Raw genomic sequence first — 20,888 nt, forward strand, 5'->3', positions numbered from 1 at the left:
CAAACAATTCGAGCTTCTACTTCTAAAAATGCACCTTTCCAGAAACAAGTCTCTCACTGTTGCCGCTTGCTATAGACCACCCTCTGCCCCCAGCTGTGCCCTCGATACCATATGTAAATTGATTGCCCCTCATCTATCTTCTGAGCTCGTGCTACTAGGTGACCTAAACTGGGACATGCTTAACACCCCAGCCATCCTACAATCTAAGCTTGATGCCCTCAATCTCACACAAATTATCAATGAACCTACCAGGTACAACCCCAAATCCGTAAACACGGGCACCCATCTATGAGATGTCATCCTAACTAACTCGCCCTCCAAATACACCTCTGCTGTTTTCAATCAAGATCTCAGTGATTACTGCCTCATTGCCTGCTTCCGTAATGGGTCTGCGACCAAACGACCACCCCTCATCACTGTCAAATGCTCCCTAAAACACTTCTGCGAGCAGGCCTTTCTAATCGACCTGGCCGGGGTATCCCGGAATGACATTGACCTCATCCTGTCAGTAGATGATGCCTGGCTATTCTTTTAAAGTGTCTTCCTCACCATCTTAAATAAGCATGCCCCACTCAAAAAATGTGGAACTAGGAATAGATATAGTCATTGGTTCACTCCAGACCTGTCTGCCCTTGACCAGCACAAAAACATCCTGTGGCGTTCTGCATTAGCATCGAATATGCAACTTTTCAGGGAAGTTAGGAACAAATATACACAGGCAGATAGAAAAGCTAAGGCTAGCTTTTTCAAACAGATATTTGCATCCTGTAGTAGTAACTAAAAACGTTTTGGGACACTGTAAAGTCCATGGAGAATAAGAGCACCTCCTCCCAGCTGCCCACTGCTCTGAGGCTATGAAACACTTTTACGACTATAATTGATCATTTCAATAAGCATTTCTCCACGGCTGGCCATGCTTTCCATCTGGCTACCCCTACCCGGTCAACTGCCCGGCACCCTCCACAGCAACCCACCAACGCCCCCACCATTTCTCCTTCAGAAAAATCCAGATAGCTGATGTTCTGAAAGAGCTGCAAAATCTGGACCCATACAAATCACCGGGATAGACAACATGGACCCTCCCTTTCTAAAACGATCTGCCGAAATTGTTGCAACCCCTATTACTAGCCTGTTCAACCTCGTCTGAGATTCCAAAAGATTGGAAAGCTGCCGCGGTCATTCCCCTCTTCAAAGGGAGTGACACTCTAGACCCAAACTGTTACAGACCTATATCTATCCTACCCTGTCTTTCTAAGGTCTTCGAAAGCCAAGTTAAAAAACAGATTACCAACCATTTAGAATGCCATCGTATCTTCTCCGCTATGCAATCTGGTTTCAGAGCTGGTCATGGGTGCACCTTAGCCACGTTCAAGGTCCTAAACAACATCATAACCACCGTCGATAAGAGACATTACACTCTGTCAATCACCACATTCTTATTGGCAGACTCGACAGCCTTGGTTTTCTCAAATGATTGCCTCGCCTGGTTTACCAACTACTTCTCAAGATAGAGTTCAGTGTGTCAAATCGGAGGGCCTGTTGTCCGGACTCTGGCAGTCTATGGGTGTGCCACAGGGTTCAATTCTCGGGCGACTCTCTTCTCTGTATACATCAATGATGTTACTCTTGCTGCTGGTGAGTCTCTGATCCACCTCTACGCAGACGACACCATTCTGTATACTTCTGGCCCCACTTTGGACACTGTGTTTACTAACCTCCAGACGATGCCATACAACTCTCTTTCCGTGGCCTCCAGCTGCTCTTAAATGCAAGTAAAATTAAATGCATGCGATTCAATCGATCACTGCCTGCACCTGCTCGCCCATCCAGCATCACTACTCTGGACGGCTATGACTTAGAATACGTGGACAACTACAAATACCTGGGTGTCTGGTTAGACTGTAAACTCTCCTTCCAGACTCACATTAAGCATCTCCAATCCAAAATTAATTAAAGAATCAGCTATATCGCAACAAAGCATCCTTCACTCATGCTGCCAAACATACCCTCGTAAAACTGACCATCCTACCGATCCTCGACTTTGGCAATGTCATTTACAAAATAGCCTCCAACACTCTACTCAACAAACTGGATGCAGTCTATCACAGTGCCATCCATTTTGTCACCAAAGCCCAATACACTACCCACCATTGCGACCTGTACGCTCTCGTTGGTTGGCCCTTGCTTCATACTCGTCACCAAACCCACTGGCTACAGGTTATCTACAAGTCTCTGCTAGGTAAAGCCCCGCCTTATCTCAGCTCACTGGTCACCATAGCAGCACCCACTTGTAGCAGGCGCTCCAGCAGGTATATCTCATTGGTCACCCCCAAAGCCATTCCTCCTTTGGTCGTCTTTCCTTCCAGTTCTCTGCTGCCAATGACTGGAACGAACTGCAAACATCTCTGAAGCTGGAGACTCATATCTCCCTCACTAGCTTTAAATTAAGCACCAGCTGTCAGAGCAGCTCACAGATCACTGCACCTGTACATAGCCCATCTGTAAACAGCCCATCTACCTACTTACCTCATCCCCCATACTGTATTTATTTATTTATCTTGCTCCTTTGCACCCCAGTATCTCTACATTGCACATTCATCTTCTGCACATCTACCATTCCAGTGTTTAATTGCTATATAATTACTTCGCCACTATGGCCTATTTATTGTCTTATCTTACCTCATTTGCACTCACTGTAAATAGACTTTTTGTTTTATTTTGTTCTACCTTATTATTGACTATGTTTTGTTTATTCCATGTGTAACTCTGTGTTGTTGTATGTGTCGAATTGCTATGCTTTATCTTGTCCAGGTCGCAGTTGCATATGAGAACTTGTTCTCAACTAGCCTACCTGGTTAAATAAAGGTGAAATAAAATGTTTAAAAAATTATTTTATTAAATGACAAATAAAAAACTGGTTTTCAGAAAGTTTTGCAAAGGCATAAAACATTTTTAAAAACAGTTACCTTATTTACGCAAGTATTCAGACCCTTTGCTATGAAACTCGAAATTGAGTTCAGGTGCATCCTGTTTCCATTCATCATCCTTGAGATGTTTCCACAACCTGATTGGAGTCCACCTGTGGTAAATTTAATTGAATGGACATGATTAGGAAAGGTGATTTGGAAAGGCACACACCTGTCAACATAAGGTTCCACAGTTGCATATCAGAGCTAAAACCAAGCCATGAGGTTGAAGGAATTGTCCATAGAGCTCCGAGACAGGACTGTGTCGAGGTACAGATCTGGGGAAGGGTACCAAAACATTTCTGCAGCATTGAAGATCCCCAAGAACACAGTGGCCTCCATCATTCTTGGAACCACCAAGACTCTTTCTAGAGCTGGTTGTCTGGCCAAACTGAGCAATCGGGGTAGAAGGGCCTTAGTCAGGGAGGTGACCAAGAACCCAATGGTCACTGACAGAGCTAAAGAGTTCCTCTGTGGAGATGGGAGAACCCTCCAGAAGGACAACCATCCCTGCAGCACTCCACCAATTAGGCTTTCATGGTAGAGTGATCAGACGGAAGCCACTCATCAGTAAAAGGCACATGACAGCCCGCTTGGAGTTTGCCAAAAAGCACCTAAAGGACTCTCAGACCATGAGACAATATTCTCTGATCTGATGAAACCAAGATTTGGCCTGAATGCCAAGCATCACATCAGGAGGAAACCTGGCACCATCTTTACCGTGAAGCATGGTGGTGGCAGTATCATGCTGTAGGGATGTTTTTTAGCGGCAGGGACTGGGAGACTAGTCAGGATCGAGGCAAAGATGAACGGAGCAAAGTACAGAGAGATCCTTGATGAAAACCTGCTCCAGTGCACTCAGGACCTCAGACTGGGGCGAACATTCACATTCCAACAGGACAACGACCATAAGCACACAGCCAAGACAACGCAGGAGTGGTTTCGGGACAAGTCTCTGAATGTCCTTGAATGGCCCAGCCAGAGCCCAGACTGGAACCCGATCGAACATCTCTGGAGAGACCTGAAAATAGCTGTGCAGCAACACTCCCCATCTTATCAGACATAGCTTGAGAGGGTCTGCAGAGAAGAATGGGAAAACTCCCCAAATACAGATATGCCAAGCTTGTAGCGTCATACCAAAGAATACTCCATGCTGTAATCGCTGCCAAAGGTGCTTCAACAAAGTAATGAGTAAAGGGTCTGCATACTTATGTCAATGTTACATTTCTGTTTTTTATTTTTAATGTCATAAAACCAGTTTTTGCTTTGTCATTATGGGGTATTGTGTGTAGATTGATTGGGGGGGGGATTTAATCCATTTTAGAATAATGTTTTAACGTAACAAAATGTGAAAAAAGTCAAGGCGTCTCAATACTTTCCAAAGGCACTGCACTGTACATGCTCCACAGATCTTAGAGCCACTGTCTAAACCATGGATCAATCCTTCTCTCCTCTTCTCTCTCTCTTCTTGTTCTCTCTCTCATGATCTGAATAAGAGACTGGATAAACGAGCAATCTGCAATCAACTTCAAACTTTTTCACATCTATTCTGGTCAAGTTGCTTTCACAAAGACAGCTCTTACAAAGACAGAGTGAGAGTGTTTATGAGTCTGTGTATACAATAGTTAATCATTTGTATTGCAGTAGTGCTGGTGTACAGCCATGACATGAGCCAGTTATACCACAAAGCATTCAATTACAATTCGACTTGAAGTCATTTAAATATTCTACAACAAATCAAATCAAGCAGTATTCCACACTGTGGTTAAACCCACACGAGGCAGATATGTTTACTGATGACATGTCAATGAGATGACATACGACACTGACAGCTTTTGACAGCCTGTTCTAATTTCAATTTGCTTATAGCAGCATATAATGTCACGAGGGGAAGGTATAGACATGGCTCCATCTGCGAGAGAGGAAAAGGTTGCTGACGCAACCACAACATACTGTGTTGTAGTGAATAACCATCTGACTCGTGGCACAGACAGCTTTCAACATGAGTCTCAGACATCTGACACTAGCAGCAGTCTCATCTACAGGGGGTCTGATTGAGGTAGGAGAGAATATGGGGAGAGAGGGGAGGAATTATAGGCAGCTGAGGAAAATGAGATGAGAGAGGAGTAAAAAAAAAAGAAAAAAGGAATTAAAGAGGGGGTTTCTGACTCACTGGGAAAGTCTTCATCTCCAGATCCTTGACATCCGTCCTCATCGTCACACTCTCCGCTGGCCTCTTCTCTCGTACCACTGCCCTTCTCCACCCACCCCCCCCAGTCTGACGTCCAGCCCATCTGACCCTGCATTTCCTGCAACACACAGGTCAGAGGTCAAATGAAGTCATCCTATCTGAAAATAAGCCACCACCAATTCTGCACTGCTCCACTTTTCAAGCAAAACACAATAGACAGATGAATGCTATAGCACACAACACATATTTGGATACTCACACCGTTGTAAACAAGTTAATATTGACATATATATTCATCAGGAATACAAAGAGCACTGTGTCAGGAAGTGTAGTAGTGTGAGTAGTGGAGGTCTCCAGCCCCCAAACAAAATGTTAATGATGCGGAAACAAGAGGGAAAACCCCAATGATAACCTATCAGCACATTAGTAGACAGAGTTAAGATTTTAACTTGTATGTTTGTCCCTTTCCAGAATTATAACATCTGACCAGGCAGGTGGTCTAGTGGTTAGAGTGTTGGACTACTAACTGAAAGGTTGCAAGATCAAATCCTGAGCTGATAAGGTACAAATCTATCATTCTGCCCCTGAACAAGGCAGTTACCCCAATGATCCTAGGCTGTCATTGAAAATAAGAACTTGTTAACTGACTTGCCTAGTTAAATAAAATAAAACATTTGTCCTATGGGAATATTTGCTTTTGCACAGATCAATATCACAAAAACAAACGAGGGCATTCTTGTTGAACAAAAGGTAGCTGTAACGCTCGTCGTCGGTGGAAAGGAAGGAAGAATGGACCAAAGCGCAGTGTGGAAAGTGTTCATGATATTTATTTTCAAGAAACACTCAAACAAAAATAACAAAATTGAAAATGCGAACAGTTCCGTCAGGCACAGACACTAAACAGAAAATAACACCCCACAAAACCCAAACAGAAAATCACAACTTTTATATGATCCCCAATCAGAGACAACATTAGACAGCTGCCTCTGATTGGGAACAACACTCTGCAAAACAACAAAGAAATAGAAAACATAGATTTTCCCACCCGAGTCACACCCTGTCCTAACCAAACATAGAGAATAATAAGGATCTCTAAGGTCAGAGCGTGACAGTAGCAATAAGCAACTATAGTCTCGTGTGTGTTGTTCCAAATGTTGGTTCATCTGACAAGTGAAACAAAATGAGGAAGAAAAAAGCATTAGCAACTACTGCACAACCACCAGAAAGGAAACTATGTGAAGAACCTGATAAGGCCCATTCAAAGGGAATGGGAATGGCATATTCAAGTATTATAAGAACAGAGCTGAAATTTGCCTTTGTGGAAAGTGAATACTGGTACAATTTAGGCTAAGCCTTCCGCCACAGAGGAATGGACGGTGTGTGGGCCAACAACTGTTTCAATTGATCACGGATCATAACTCATACAGCGACCAGTGATGTTTTGGGTTAGGGTGAAAACGCAAGGTTTATCTGATCTTCCATACCCTCAACATGCAAGGATTTATTGGATGAAGAGGCTGTAACATCAATAGTACTGTACTATATTCTATAGCACAGGGCACACTATTGATGTTGCTGCCTCTGGGGCAGTTACTACATCAGCAAGGCAGATTATGTTGCTGCCCTACTGGAGACAATGCAACACTTTTTTGCACTGTCTAAATATCACTAGGGATTCCAATTTGATATGATGTAAAACTAATGCTGCTGGTTCAGTAGAAATAATAGTTTGGATTGACATACTGTACAGTAGGCACATTTTATAAAAGTGCTTTGCATTTCCCATTGAGAGGAGGTAACTGATCATGGTCTACAGTCCACTTACTCATTAAGTACAAGGTCCAATCTTACTGATTGCTGATACCACACAGGTTAAGTGATTAAGGGCCAGTTCATGTACCCCAAAGTATTCAACTAGATGCCATTATTTTTCCTTCATCATGGACTAAACTAAACCCTGGCCCTCTGCCCCTTCCCTTCCCTGCCCCCGCTTCAGCCTCTCAGAGTCCCACTACATTGAGACCCTGTGAGGTGTGATAAGCACATTAAACCTTTTATAATATAATTACATTTCCACAAATGAAAAGTCTAATTTAATAGCCATATTCATGAGTTCACGGAGAAAAACGATTGGCTGCAGTTTAACGTTGTGTGGAGAGATACTGTAGCTAGATTGTGGGGCATAAGGGCTAGAAGTGAAGGAGTTGAAAAAATACAATTAAATGTCCCCGGCTGTGTCTATGGCCTAATCAACTCAGAAGGCTCATTAATTATATATGGCTTTAAATCAATTACATGTTGTGTAAGAGAGGAACCACGGCAACGTAGCTGCGACTGATTGACCTCTACCTACAGAACCAGTCAAAAGTTTGAACACGCCTACTCATTCCAAGGTTTTTCTTTATTTTTAATATTTTCTACATTGTAGAATAATAGTGAAGACATCAAAACTATGAAATAACACACGGAATCACGTAGTAACCAAAAAAGAGTTAAACAAATCTAAATATATTTTATATTCTTCAAAGTAGCCACCCTTGATAACAGCTTTGCACACTCTTGGCATTGTCTTTTTTATTTATTTTAACTTTATTTAACTAGAAAAGTCAATTAAGAACAAATTCTTAGTTACAATGACGGCGTACCCCGGCCAAACCCTAATGACGCTGGGCCAATTGTGCGCCGCCCTATGGGACTCCCATTCATGGCCAGTTCTGATACAACCTGGAATCAAACCAGGGTCTGTAGTGATGCCTCTAGCACTGAGATGCAGTGCCTTAGACCGCACTCGGGAATCACTCTCTCAACCAGCTTCATGAGGTACTGTGGTGACCTGGAATGCATTTCAATTAACAGATGTGCCTTGTTGACTCCAACCCAAGTGTATGTAAACTTCCGACTTCAACTGTATTTTATATTCCTTAAAGTAGCCACCTTTGCCTTGACAGCTTTGCACATTATTGGTATTCTCTCAACCAGATTCATGGGGTAGTCACCTGGAATGCATTTCAATTAACAGGTGTGCCTTGTTAAAAGTTAAATTGTGGAATTTCTTTCCTTCTTAATGAGTTTGAGCCAATCAGTTGTGTTGTGACAAAGTAGGGGTGGTAATACAGAAGATAGCCCTTTTGGTAAAAGACCAAGTCCATATTATGGCAAGAACCGCTCAAATAAGGAAAGAGAAACGACAATCCATCATTACTTTAAGGCATCAGTCAATGGGGGAAAATTTCAAGAACTTTGAAAGTTTCTTCAAGTGTAGTCTCAAAAACCATTAAGTGCTATGATGAAACTGGCTCCCATGAGGTCCGCCACAGGAAAGTAAGACCGAGAGTTACCTATGCTGCAGAGGATAAGTTAGAGTTCCCAGCATCAGAAATTTCAGCCCAAATAAATGCTTCTGTAAGAACCGACGCTGGAGTAGACAAGCAGATACGGAGAGTGAGCATTTAATATAGCACAGACATGGAACAGGAAAGGAACAGCGTCAGAACCAGGAAACACAACGACATACGACAATTAATGCTGAAGCGGGGAGCAGAGCTGGGGAACAGAGAGATAGATATAGGGGAGGAAATAGCACAGGTGATTGGGTCCAGGTAAGTGCAATGAATCGCTGATGCGCGTGACGAGGGAAGCAGGTCTGCGTAATGATGGTGGCAGGAGTGCATAATATTGGGCAGCCTGGCACCCTAGAGCGCCATGGAGGGAGAGCGGGAGCAGGCGTGACAGCTTCACTCAGTTCAAGTAACAGACACATCTCAACGTTAACTGTTCAGAGGAGACTGTGCGAATCAGGCCTTCATTGTCATATTGCTGCAAAGAAACCACAACTAAAGGACACCAAAAAGAAGATAAGACATGCTTGGTCGAATAAACACAAGCAATGGACATTAGACGCGTGGAAATTTGAGATTTTTGGTTCCAACCGCTGTGTCTTTGTGAGATGCAGAGTAGGTGAACGGATGACCCCTCATGTGTAGTTCACACTGTGAAGCATGGAGGAGGAGGTGTGATGGTGTGGGGTGCTTTGCTGGTGACACTGTTAGTGATTTATTTAGAATTCAAGGCACACTTAACCAGCATAGCAACCACAGCATTCTGCAGCAATACACCATTCCATCTTCTTTGCGCTTAGTGGGACTATCATTTGTTTTTCAACAAGACAATGACCCAACACACCTCTAGGCTGTGTAAGGGCTATTTGACCAAGGAGAGTGATGGACTGCTGCATCAGATGACCTGGCCTCCACAATCACCCGACCTCAACCCAATTGAGATGGTTAGGGATGAGTTGGACTGCAGAGTGAAGGAAAAGCAGCCAACAAGTGCTCTACATATGTGGGAACTCCTTCAAGACTGTAAGAAAAACATTCCAAGTGAATTGGTTGAGAGAATGCTAATAGTTTGCAAAGCTTCCATCAAGGCAAAGGGTGGCTACTTTGAAGAATCTCAAATATACAAAATATTTTGATTTGTTTAACACTTCCTTGGTTACTATAGTTTTGATGTCTTCACTATTATTGTACATTGTAGAATGAGTAGGTGTGTCCAAACTTTTGACTGGTACTGTAATGTTTACATACCCTACATTATTCATCTCATATGTATACGTATATACTGTATTCTATATCATCTACTGCATCCTTATGTAATACATGTATCACTAGCCACTTTAATTATGCCACTTTGTTTACATATTCATCTCATATGTATATACTGCACTCAATACCATCTACTGTATCTTGCCTATGCCGCTCTGTACCATCACTCATTCATATATCTTATGTACATATTCTTTATCCCCTTACACTTGTGTCTATAAGGTAGTAGTTTTGGAATTGTTAGCTAGATTACTTGTTGGTTATTACTGCATTGTCGGAACTAGAAGCACAAGCATTTCGCTACACTCGCACTAACATCTGCTAACCATGTGTAGGTGACAAACAAAATTGGATTTGATTTGATTTGATTTGTATGTGGCTACATTCATATTTTACACTAACAAGCGATTGTCTTTTTCGAATAGTATATTAATTTGTACTGCTCTGTTGGAAATCACTCTGAATATCTGAATTAGAGCATATTGAAAACACAAAAGACATGGATCTGGCATCTTCTGAGGTGTCATTGCAATCGTATAGGGCTACAAATTCCTTATTCAATCGCTCTATACCTATCTTTTCATATTTTTGCCTTTTCTCTAGTTTCATATTTTCTTGTTCAAACTTTACCTCTCTCCATATTATAATCTTCTGGTGTTATTATAATTACATGTTTAATGTCTCCTTTCAAATGAATATTGTATGATACCCACTGGGACAATTGCTACTAGTACTAGGTCGTGTAATAACACATGAGCAGGCTGTACTTTACTTTACACTGCGCTGTGTGTTCACATAGAATCACATCAGCATCAAACGTGCTAATTGCATGACAGCAATTGTGTGTGTGTGTTGTGTGTGTGTGTGTGTGTGATTGTACACATCTATATGGTGATTATACCCATCTATATGTGTGTGTCTGGAGAACATTAAGCCTTTACGGTACCATTAATTGGCTTCCTGTGTTTGTGATTGCTTCTTAATTTGCTTTTTTTGTAGGATGGATGCTCTTCATAACAACAGTGTTAGCTCATTAAAACCTCTGCTAGTCTGTTCATGAAGAATTACTGAAAAAGCTCTCTCGTCAACCATCCTAGAGGGACTCAACAAACCTATTGGTGGGGGCTTTTATTCTAACTTAATGTATGTGTGTGCGAGTGTGTGTTGGCAGACTCACATATGTAGGTATTTAAGACTCCTGGGTCACATGTAGGGGTGGTACGGTACACCTATTCTTACCAAATGGTCCTCACTGAATGACTATTAAAAAAACACTAGGTTATGACTACGCTGGCCTATACCTCTTGAATAAATCTGAGCTGAAAAAACATTTCAGGCTATTCCGTTCAAACAACTAAAGCCTATGCGCATGTTAATCAAAATTAAAATCTTAACTGGAGCATTTCAAACTGTCCTTTTGGGAGGCGCAGACAGGAACTAGTTCTGTACGATTTACGCCAACATCACCCCAGTATACCGGTGCAAATTGGAAACACAAAGTCACAACAACACATTGTCTACCCCTCTGCATTCAAGCAGCTGATTCTGACCGGGCCAAATAAATTACAAGAGTGATAATAAGGCTATGTTTATATTTTTTACGGCCTTTGGTTTATAGTCATGTATATATACCCATTTTCTGTGATTGAGAATAGGGGGTTTCAGGCAGCCCCTCGTGAAAGTTCTCGAGCCACTTTACAAACTTCCCTCTTCCACCCATTTCAGCAAACAGATAGTACCTACTCTATATAAGCAAGCCAAAGCCAAAATGTTCAATGAATTGGCCAATGCACCCTGTGTTGTGCTTACTTAACAGTGATAGCCAATCACATTACCATGGAGTGGGAGATGTACTGGGCTACAGAGTAACAAGTGCACATCTGGCACCGAAGGAGGAAGTGTCATGGTGCATTCGTAACCAAGGTAGAAGTGGAAATCCATTTGAACGGCCCTCCAACTGGTAATTACTACTGGGAAACTCGTCTATCATCCTTAGCACCCACTTCTCCCACATGGTGACCTCTGATGTCACCTACCAAGGAAATGTCATTTCTGGTAGTTAAATCCAAAAACAAAACATTATAAAAAGTAATCTATTAATGTGGTTTCTGAACTCTATAATTTGTTTACAAGCATGATAGCTGTACATTTAGTTGATGGTTGAGGCAGCTTGTTGGCCATTAGCCAATCAGTGTTTCTCAACAAGTTCAAATCACATGAATGCATCCAACTAGTATTTCTACATGGTTCAAAACGCGGCATCAGACAATGCCAGGAGCATTGTGAATGGCATTTCATTTTCGTGCTGTACTGAAACCAAACTGTGACCCCAAAAAGCGGCAAGTAAGTATTGATATCGCATGACTTATTCCACATTTTGTTGTGTTTACAGCGTGAATTCAAAATGGATTAAATAAATAAAAAATTCTCACCCATCTACACACAATACCCTAAAGATGCCCTTCTTTGCAAGGCATTGGAAAACCTCTCTGGTCTTTGTGGTGTGAATCTGTGTTTGAAATTCACTGCTCGACTGAAGGACCTTACAGAGATGAGGTAGTTATTCAGAAATTAAAATAGTCATTCAAAACTGAAGGTAGTCATCACAGAGTCCATGCAACTTATTATGTGAGTTGTTTAGCACATTTTTACTCCTGAATTTATTGCCTCAAGACATCTCAGCATTTCATTTTAAATTCATTTGTAAACATTTTGAAAAACATAATTCCACTTTGACATTATGGGGGTAGGCCAGTGACAAAACAATCAGAATTAAATCCATTTGAAATTCAGGCTGTAACACAACATAACGTGGAAAAAGTCAAGAAACACTTTCTGAAGACAATGTATGTCACACCCTGATCTGTTTCACCTGTCCTGACCCTGAGCCTGCCTGCCGTTCTGTACCTGTCTGACACTGCCCTGGATTTACTGACCTCTGCCTGTCCTGACCCTGAGCCTGCCTGCCGTTCTGTACCTGTCTGACACTGCCCTGGATTACTGACCTCTGCCTGTCCTGACCCTGAGCCTGCCTGCCGTTCTGTACCTGTCTGACACTGCCCTGGATTACTGACCTCTGCCTGTCCTGACCCTGAGCCTGCCTGCCGTTCTGTACCTGTCTGACACTGCCCTGGATTACTGACCTCTGCCTGTCCTGACCCTGCCTGCCGTTCTGTACCTGTCTGACACTGCCCTGGATTACTGACCTCTGCCTGTCCTGACCCTGAGCCTGCCTGCCGTTCTGTACCTGTCTGACACTGACCTGGATTACTGACCTCTGCCTGTCCTGACCCTGAGCCTGCCTGCCATTCTGTACCTGTCTGACACTGCCCTGGATTACTGACCTCTGCCTGTCCTGACCCTGCCTGCCGTTCTGTACCGGTCTGACACTGCCCTGGATTACTGACCTCTGCCTGTCCTGACCCTGCCTGCCGTTCTGTACCGGTCTGACACTGCCCTGGATTACTGACCTCTGCCTGTCCTGACCCTGAGCCTGCCTGCCATTCTGTACCTTATTGACACTGCCCTGGATTACTGACCTCTGCCTGCCCTTGACCTGTCATCTGCCTGCCCCCTGTTTTGTTAATAAACATCTGTGATTCAAACTCTCTGCATCTGGGTCTTATCCTGATGTCTGATACTGTACATACGGAACTGTGGGTTTGGTGAACCGTTACACCCCCAGTCTCATGGCTAGTCAGTAATATTTAAACAGACAAAAAAGGAAATATTGTCATGCACAAAAATACATATATCTTACAAATTGTAATAACTAAAAGATGATACATAACTCATTTTTAATGAGAAAACCTACAGGGCACGGGGAGCGTGCACATTACTTGATCGTAGAAGATAAATCTCATGCATAAATTATCATAGAAAAAAGAGAACTGTGTAAAAGTAGTCAGCCTCAACCTCAATTTGCTGAGTGTGCTTTTCAATGATGCTAATTCCACATGATTAATTGACCCACCAACTGGGATAAACAGACAAGAACTGATTTCAACTGCAGAATTTTCTCGTATTTGTTTTGCGAATCAATGCAATGTTGTGAAAACCCACAGTGTATTTCCTGTATTATTCAGAACATAATTCTGGTCCAGACCGGGTCAAAAGGAACCAATGCAATATCAGCCAGATCAAGCCTCGGCTTCGACCTCACCAGAGCAGCTATCACAGCAAATAAATCCAGGCTTTCTGAAATCCATGGAGGATTCTTTATTATTTCAAAGTAGAGAACATTTGAAACAAACTCCAAAAAGGAAGGTTAATGCCTTCTTCAGGAAATCAAATGAGATCCTTCTTTGGGGCGGAAGATTCCTCCCTTTCAAATTAACCTTGGTACACATGGGGAAAATCCAACAGTCATAATATAATCTCTTGCGTGTGATTTGTTAGTTATAGAAGCGAGCAGGGTCCCAGTCAGGGTTAGAAAAACAAGCACACTGGCACTGGCTGTGAACGTTGTGAACGTTCTCTCTCCCCTCAGGTACAGCGGCCATAAAACACATGTAATCCTGTAAATCATTTTTCTCTCTCACATTGAGCTCTTAGCCACCTCAAAGTGCTTACATTGACTCCTTAGGTTTCCACTCCCCTCCCCACCTCTCTGATAGATGTTCCCAGCCTCTGGCTGCTTTGAAGAGACAGCCTGCTCTGTTTGGGCCAGGCTGGGCCGGCCCACAGAAACAAACCCAGTCACGTCTGCTTTTAATGAAGTAATAAGAGACAGAAGTGAAGTGAAATGGCTCCCAGAGGGCCAGATGAGCTGTGTGCCTCTCCTCTCTCTCTCCCCGATTTCCCCTCCCAGAAACATCTGGAACAATGGGCTGGACACCAAGTATCCCTCTTTTTACAACTCCCCGCTAACAGCCGACATGGTCATTGCTTATCGAATTAGTCTGGGGTGATAACAGGGGAATCCTTGCTCTCACACCAAGCATGGGAGGTGATCTGATGGCTTCACAGGGTATACTCTGCTTCAAACTGGCTCCAGATAACCTAAGAATATAACCAGAATATAGTAATTGTGAATAATGTTGGCTAAAGATTAAAACCTTTATCTGTATAACACTGACCAACTTTAGATAAAGATTTTGGGCACATAGAGCCCTGTTAGGACACGAGAGCGAGACAATACCATAACTCTGAGTGATAGACAAGACAACGGTTAAAGAGAGAAAGGAAAACGAATGTGCAATGAAAATAAAGAATTTCCGAAAAATATAGTACCAGAGAGAGCGAAAGAGAGTGACAGAGAGAGACAGTGGGTAGAGTTTGGGGGAGAGACACACACACAGCACAACAGGACTCAACGGGTCTGGTAGCTAGAGCCGGGATGATACCAGTATCGCGATACTCATTAGTATCGTGGCAAGGAAACAAATCACGGATATAACTTCTTTAGGAAAACAGCCCTAATGTTGGAAACAAGCATCATTATGTTGTCATCCTGGGTGACATGTATTTTCCAAGCTATATAACACAATATTTTACATACATCAGGTATTTAAAGGACTAAAAAGTTTGGTCAGCCTCGTGTTCAACATTTTTCCATTAAATGTTTTTTTGCGATACTGGTATCATCACAGCCCTACTGGTAACTTTTCAGCCCCAAAAAGGTCAGAACAGAGCTCCTGGCAGACCGGCCAGGCAAGGAGGGACTATTCCCTGAGCGCCTCTGACTCTGCAGTCTGCATAAAGCCTCTCCAGAGAGGCTGAGGGGAAATTTGTTTTGGCTTCTAGCTCAAGGAACATTTAGGTTAAAGGACATTTACATAACAATAATCTGGCTTCAATGCTACTTGTGTCTCTTCTGTATCTACTGAAGTGTTGAATTGGTACACTGTTCCTCAGGTTGAAGACCTAAAGAAATACCCACCTCCAGCTCTAAGCACTCACCTTGGTCAACAGCTAAAACATTATTTGAACTCTTAGACTTCGAGGTGTAGGGAATAGGGAATGGCATAAGCAGAAAACATATTATGAAACAGACATAATGCAACTCTATGCAATATCTATCCTCATGTCGCTGAGGGACAGATTTTTCCAGCTGTGAAATCGCTGCTGCTTCCATGGGCATCCAGCCATTAAGAGCACTGGGTTCACACTGCATCTATCCGAGGGACAGGGCTGTTTGCACAAGGCCAGGCCCCCGAGACACCACCAATTACCCCAGAGACAAACACAGCAGAGGAAGGGGGAGGAGGGAGGAGGTCGCAGCCAGACAGGATTAGAATAATTTACTGAATAAAACATACAGAACACTGTGTGACCCCTCCTTCCTGCCTCGCTGATCCCACAGCCTCCTCCATGATCTAAGATGCTTTGCATTGAGGTCCTTTATCTATGATGCATTAGTGGGTTATTTTGTTCCATTCTCATAGTGAATGCCCCAGTGAATGCCAGAGAGGTTAAGGGGTGCAACTGGCTGATTTAATATCTATCTAAGTATCTGTGATGGGTCCAAGAGGACAGTTTGGTCAGATTTGTGTGGCATGTCCACAGGCCTTTGAGCTAGTTGGATGGCTGTTCCTCTCTCTCAGTCCTCCAGAGACGCACGTCTGAATCCCCTCCAATGGCATGATTTGTACCGAGCACCGAGCAATAAAAAAGGCATAAAAAATGTCTAATAACACACAAAGCTATTTACCATGACTGGTGTGAACAGCATCTAAGTGGAAAGGATGTGAACTCCCCTATTCCCTTTACCATGGGTGTGTCACTCTGCATACATCGGTCTGCCTTTCCATCACCTCTTAATCCCTCTTTCACATGATGGGGAGCAGCTATCCCTGGAGGCATTACAGTCACCATTTCAGTGACGACACGCCATCTGTGACCTCTGACCTGGTGCATCTCAGTGCCATGGGCCCAGATGAGAGCGTGTGACCAGACAGAAAGTACAGTAGGCCCAGGTCCAATGTTAACTCAGAGACATCAACCAACATAATATCACAGACAGAAGAAGGAGCCAGATGTCTCACAGGATGTATAAATTTGAAGCATCTGTATGGAACTTCCACTCAACACCAAATATTGTAACGTGAGGAAGTCCAGTGGCGGAAGTGTGAGAAAATGGAGTTAGATTCAACTTGGCTGACATTCTGCTCATTGTCTTCAATGAAACAGTTGATCTCAATTCAATATTTTCCCCAAACTAGAATCTGTTACGAACAGAGTACATGTTATAGACTTAACCCTTTGTCGGTTAGGAGTGCAATGACTACTTTAGTTACAGTGGGGCAAAAAAAATATTTAGTCAGCCACCAATTGTGCAAGTTCTTCCACTTAAAAAGATGAGAGAGGCCTGTAATTTTCATCATAGGTACAGTTCAACTATGACAGACAAAATGAGAGAAAGAAAATCCAGAAAATCACATTGTAGGAATTTGAATGAATTTATTTGCAAATTATGGTGGAAAATAAGTATTTGGTCACCTACAAACAAGCAAGATTTCGGTGAGCAAAAATCTCAGAACCACACGGGGGAGACCTAGTGAATAACCTGCAGAGAGCTGGGACCAAAGTAACAAAGCCTACCATCAGTAACACACTACACCGCCAGGGACTCAAATCCTGCAGTGCCAGACGTGTCCCCCTGCTTAAGCCAGTACATGTCCAGGCCCGTCTGAAGTTTGCTAGAGAGCATTTGGATGATCCAGAAGAAGATTGGGAGAATGTCATATGGTCAGATGAAACCAAAATATAACCTTTTGGTAAAAACTCAACTCGTCGTGTTGGAGGACAAAGAATGCTGTTTTGCATCCAAAGAACACCATACCTTCTGTGAAGCATGGGGGTGGAAACATCATACTTTGGGGCTGTTTTTCTGCAAATGGACCAGGACGACTGATCCGTGTAAAGGAAAGAATGAATGGGGCCATGTATCGTGAGATTTTGAGTGAAAACCTCCTTCCATCAGAAAGGGCATTGAAGATGAAGTGTGGCTGGGTCTTTCAGCATGACAATGATCCCAAACACACCGCCCAGGCAATGAAGGAGTGGCTTCGCTAGAAGCATTTCAAGGTCCTGGAGTGGCCTAGCCAGTCTCCAGATCTCAACCCCATAGAAAATCTTTGGAGGGAGTTGAAAGTCCGTGTTGCCCAGCAACAGCCCCAAAACATCACTGCTCTAGAGGAGATCTGCATGGAGGAATGGGCCAAAATACCAGCAACAGTGTGTGAAAACCTTGTGTAGACTTACAGAAAACGTCATTGCCAACAAAGGGTATATAACAAAGTATTGAGATAAACTTTTGTTATTGACCAAATACTTGTTTTCCACCATAATTTGCAAATAAATTAATTAAAAATCCTACAATGTGATTTTCTGGATTTTTTTTCCTTCTCATTTTGTCTGTCATAGTTGAAGTGTACCTATGATGAAAATTACAGGCATCTCTCATCTTTTTAAGTGGGAGAACTTACACAATTGGTGGCTGACTAAGTACTTTTTTGCCCCAATGTATTTCACACACACAATTTACAGAAAGTTGTTCACAAACGTAAATATGGAAACACATGCCTTGCCCACCTCCTTGCTTATTCTGCCCACTATGCTTCATTTGCTCCCATTGGAAACAATGCCGATGTGATATCTTGGGTTAGTTACCAGTATCTTCGATAATATAGTGCAACAGGCATGGCCCTGAGACACACAGCTGTTTGCATACTAGAGATGTGTGATACATCCATATGCCTGCAGATAATTGCCCTGAATACAACTCCAACACTTGTCCTCATACAACATTTCTGTCCAACCCTGAAATAGGAATATGATGACGTTTGCAGAAGAAGTATCAGAATGTTATGTAACTGACATTTTGGTGTCATCAGTGGTCAAGTTTACAGTCACATAGTCACATGTCAAACGGAAGGAGAAACAGTGGTAGTGAGACATACCCGTTTGAAATGTTCTAGTCTGTCTCTAGCTCCCACCAGGATGGGGTCGATGCTGCGGACCTTGATCTCTGGGTTGTTTTTCTGGGCCTGAAGGCCGTTACCCACAACACGGCCCACATAACTGAGGAGGGACGAGATGGGAGAGAGAATGGAGAGTTTAATACAAACTATTATGTAGCACAATGTCTTGAAATATTGATGTATTGTTGATGAAAGTAACACATGCAAGTATTTGTGTGAGAGTACACAGGTAATGACTTTCGAGTTTGAATGGCCAAACTCACCAGCCATTTAAAACAATGGCAAAGAATTCTGCTCAGCACTTTGGTCAGCACGCCGTGAGATCCGTCCACCCACCCACCCCTGAACCTGCTTACACAGATAGCCATTCCTCTAGCCTGATTTAAAGTGATTAACTATGACCTTTAAAACAATTCTCTCATCAAAAGAACTGCGGAGCACAATGAGCTGTGTGATTCAGCCTCAGAGCCCAGCTCTGCCGGGAAGCTGGCCTAGAGTGGTGAGTTGTGATGTCTGACCCAGGAATCCCACAGGGATCCATGGAATTTAGACGGCCTTATTCACTGACATCCAGTGCATTCTGACTTTTTCCACATTTTATTACATTACATCCTTATTCTAAAATTGATTCAATATTTTTTTCCCTCAGCAATCTACACACAATACCCTATAATGACCAAGCAAAAACAGTTATTGTATATTTTTTTGCAAATGTATCGAAAATAAAAAACTGAAATATCACATTTAAATAAGTATTCAGAACCTTTAATCAGTACTTTGTTGAAGCACCTTTGGCAGCGATTACAGCCTCGAGTCTTCTTGGGTATGATGCTACAAGCTTGGCACACCTGTATATGGGGAGTTTATCCCATTCTCGTCTGCAGATCCTCTCATGCTCTGTTAGATTGGATGGGGAGCATTGCTGCACAGCAATTTTCAGCTCTCTCCAGAGATGTTCGATCGGGATCAAGTCCGGGCTCTGGCTGGGTCACTCAAGGACATTCAGAGACTTGTCCCGAAGCCACTCAATGTTGTCTTGGCTGTGTGCTTAGGTTCGTTGTCCTGTTGGAAGGTGAACCTTCACCCTAGTTTGAGGTCCTGAGCGCTCTGGAGCAGGTTTTCATCAAGGATCTCCCTGTACTTTGCTCCGTTAATCTTTCCTTGATCCTGACTAGTCTCCCAGTCCCTTCTGCTGAGGAGTGGCTTCTGTCTGGCCACTCTACCTTAAAGGCCTGATTGGTGCAAAAAGCAAACGTTATTTTCAAGCTTTTTTTCTAATGAGGTTTTCAAGTTTCAGAATCTGGCGGATAAATGTTCAAATAGGCCTAGCCTGTGCATCACTTTCACTAGCTAACAGGGAAGAAATCAGAGGGCGAGCAAGAAGCATGACTCGGTCAAGATAGAAGAGCTTGTGAAGTTGCTGATGCCGTTCGCAATCCCTACCGAACAATTTCAATCTGACAGCCAGCCGCTGTCTGATGTGGTGTTGTGCCTTCTCAATCTTGAGGCACACAGTCAACTACTATTGCAAAACAGTTGGCACAGGTCCTCCTGAAGTCACTACGTGAGCACTTCACATGCACACTGAATCCTCTGGGAGCAAACTTCAATCCAACCCCTGCAGCAGCTTATCTGATGACCCAAGTGTGTCTCTGGCACATCACTCAACAGAGATGGAGCCACTGATGAGGGAAGCAGAGTATTTTGTACTTCGGCAAACCAGAGAGTACAGCAGTGGAGCAGCAGGACCCCAGGAAGATGCCAGCACGTTGAATCCAGCAAGCATCTCGACCACAGTGCTTCAGAAATATAGTTTTGGCGCATCAAAGATTGTGTCTGATGTCACTGTCCAGCTGGAGGGTCAACCTGGCAGGACACTAAGGGCCCCGAGTGAGCTGCGGAAGTGGAGATACCTGGGAGGGGTAAGTCACCTCTCCAGTTCTGTTAACCTGTCTGGGAACCCCTCGCCAACAGCCAATGAAATTGCAGGGCGCCAAATACAAATCAACAGAAATCTCATAAATCTAATTTCTCAAACATACAAGTATTAGGCACCATTTTAAAGATACAATTCTCGTTAATACAGCCACAGTGTCTGATTTCAAAAATACTTTACAGCTAAAGCTCCACAAATGATTATGTTAGGTCTCCACCAAGTCACAGAAAAACCCAGCCATTTTTCCAGCCAAAGAGAGGAGTCACA

The 20,888-nt window shown here is 43.1% G+C and overlaps 1 protein-coding gene across 1 annotated transcript in view; it reads right to left on the minus strand.

The window, feature by feature from the left end:
- LOC118359157 (glypican-5-like) overlaps positions 1-20,888 on the minus strand; it is a 133,668-nt gene that overhangs the window by 47,450 nt on the left and 65,330 nt on the right. Inside the window, exons 7-8 of the mRNA XM_035737470.2 lie at positions 18,665-18,785; positions 5,140-5,275 (exon numbers count right to left, since the gene is read on the minus strand). Of these exons, the coding sequence (XP_035593363.1) occupies positions 5,140-5,275; positions 18,665-18,785 (257 nt within the window). The remainder of the gene's footprint in view (positions 1-5,139; positions 5,276-18,664; positions 18,786-20,888) is intronic.

Source organism: Oncorhynchus keta, chromosome 26 (genome assembly GCF_023373465.1).
Source record: "Oncorhynchus keta strain PuntledgeMale-10-30-2019 chromosome 26, Oket_V2, whole genome shotgun sequence".
Classification (NCBI taxonomy): Eukaryota; Metazoa; Chordata; class Actinopteri; order Salmoniformes; family Salmonidae; genus Oncorhynchus; species Oncorhynchus keta.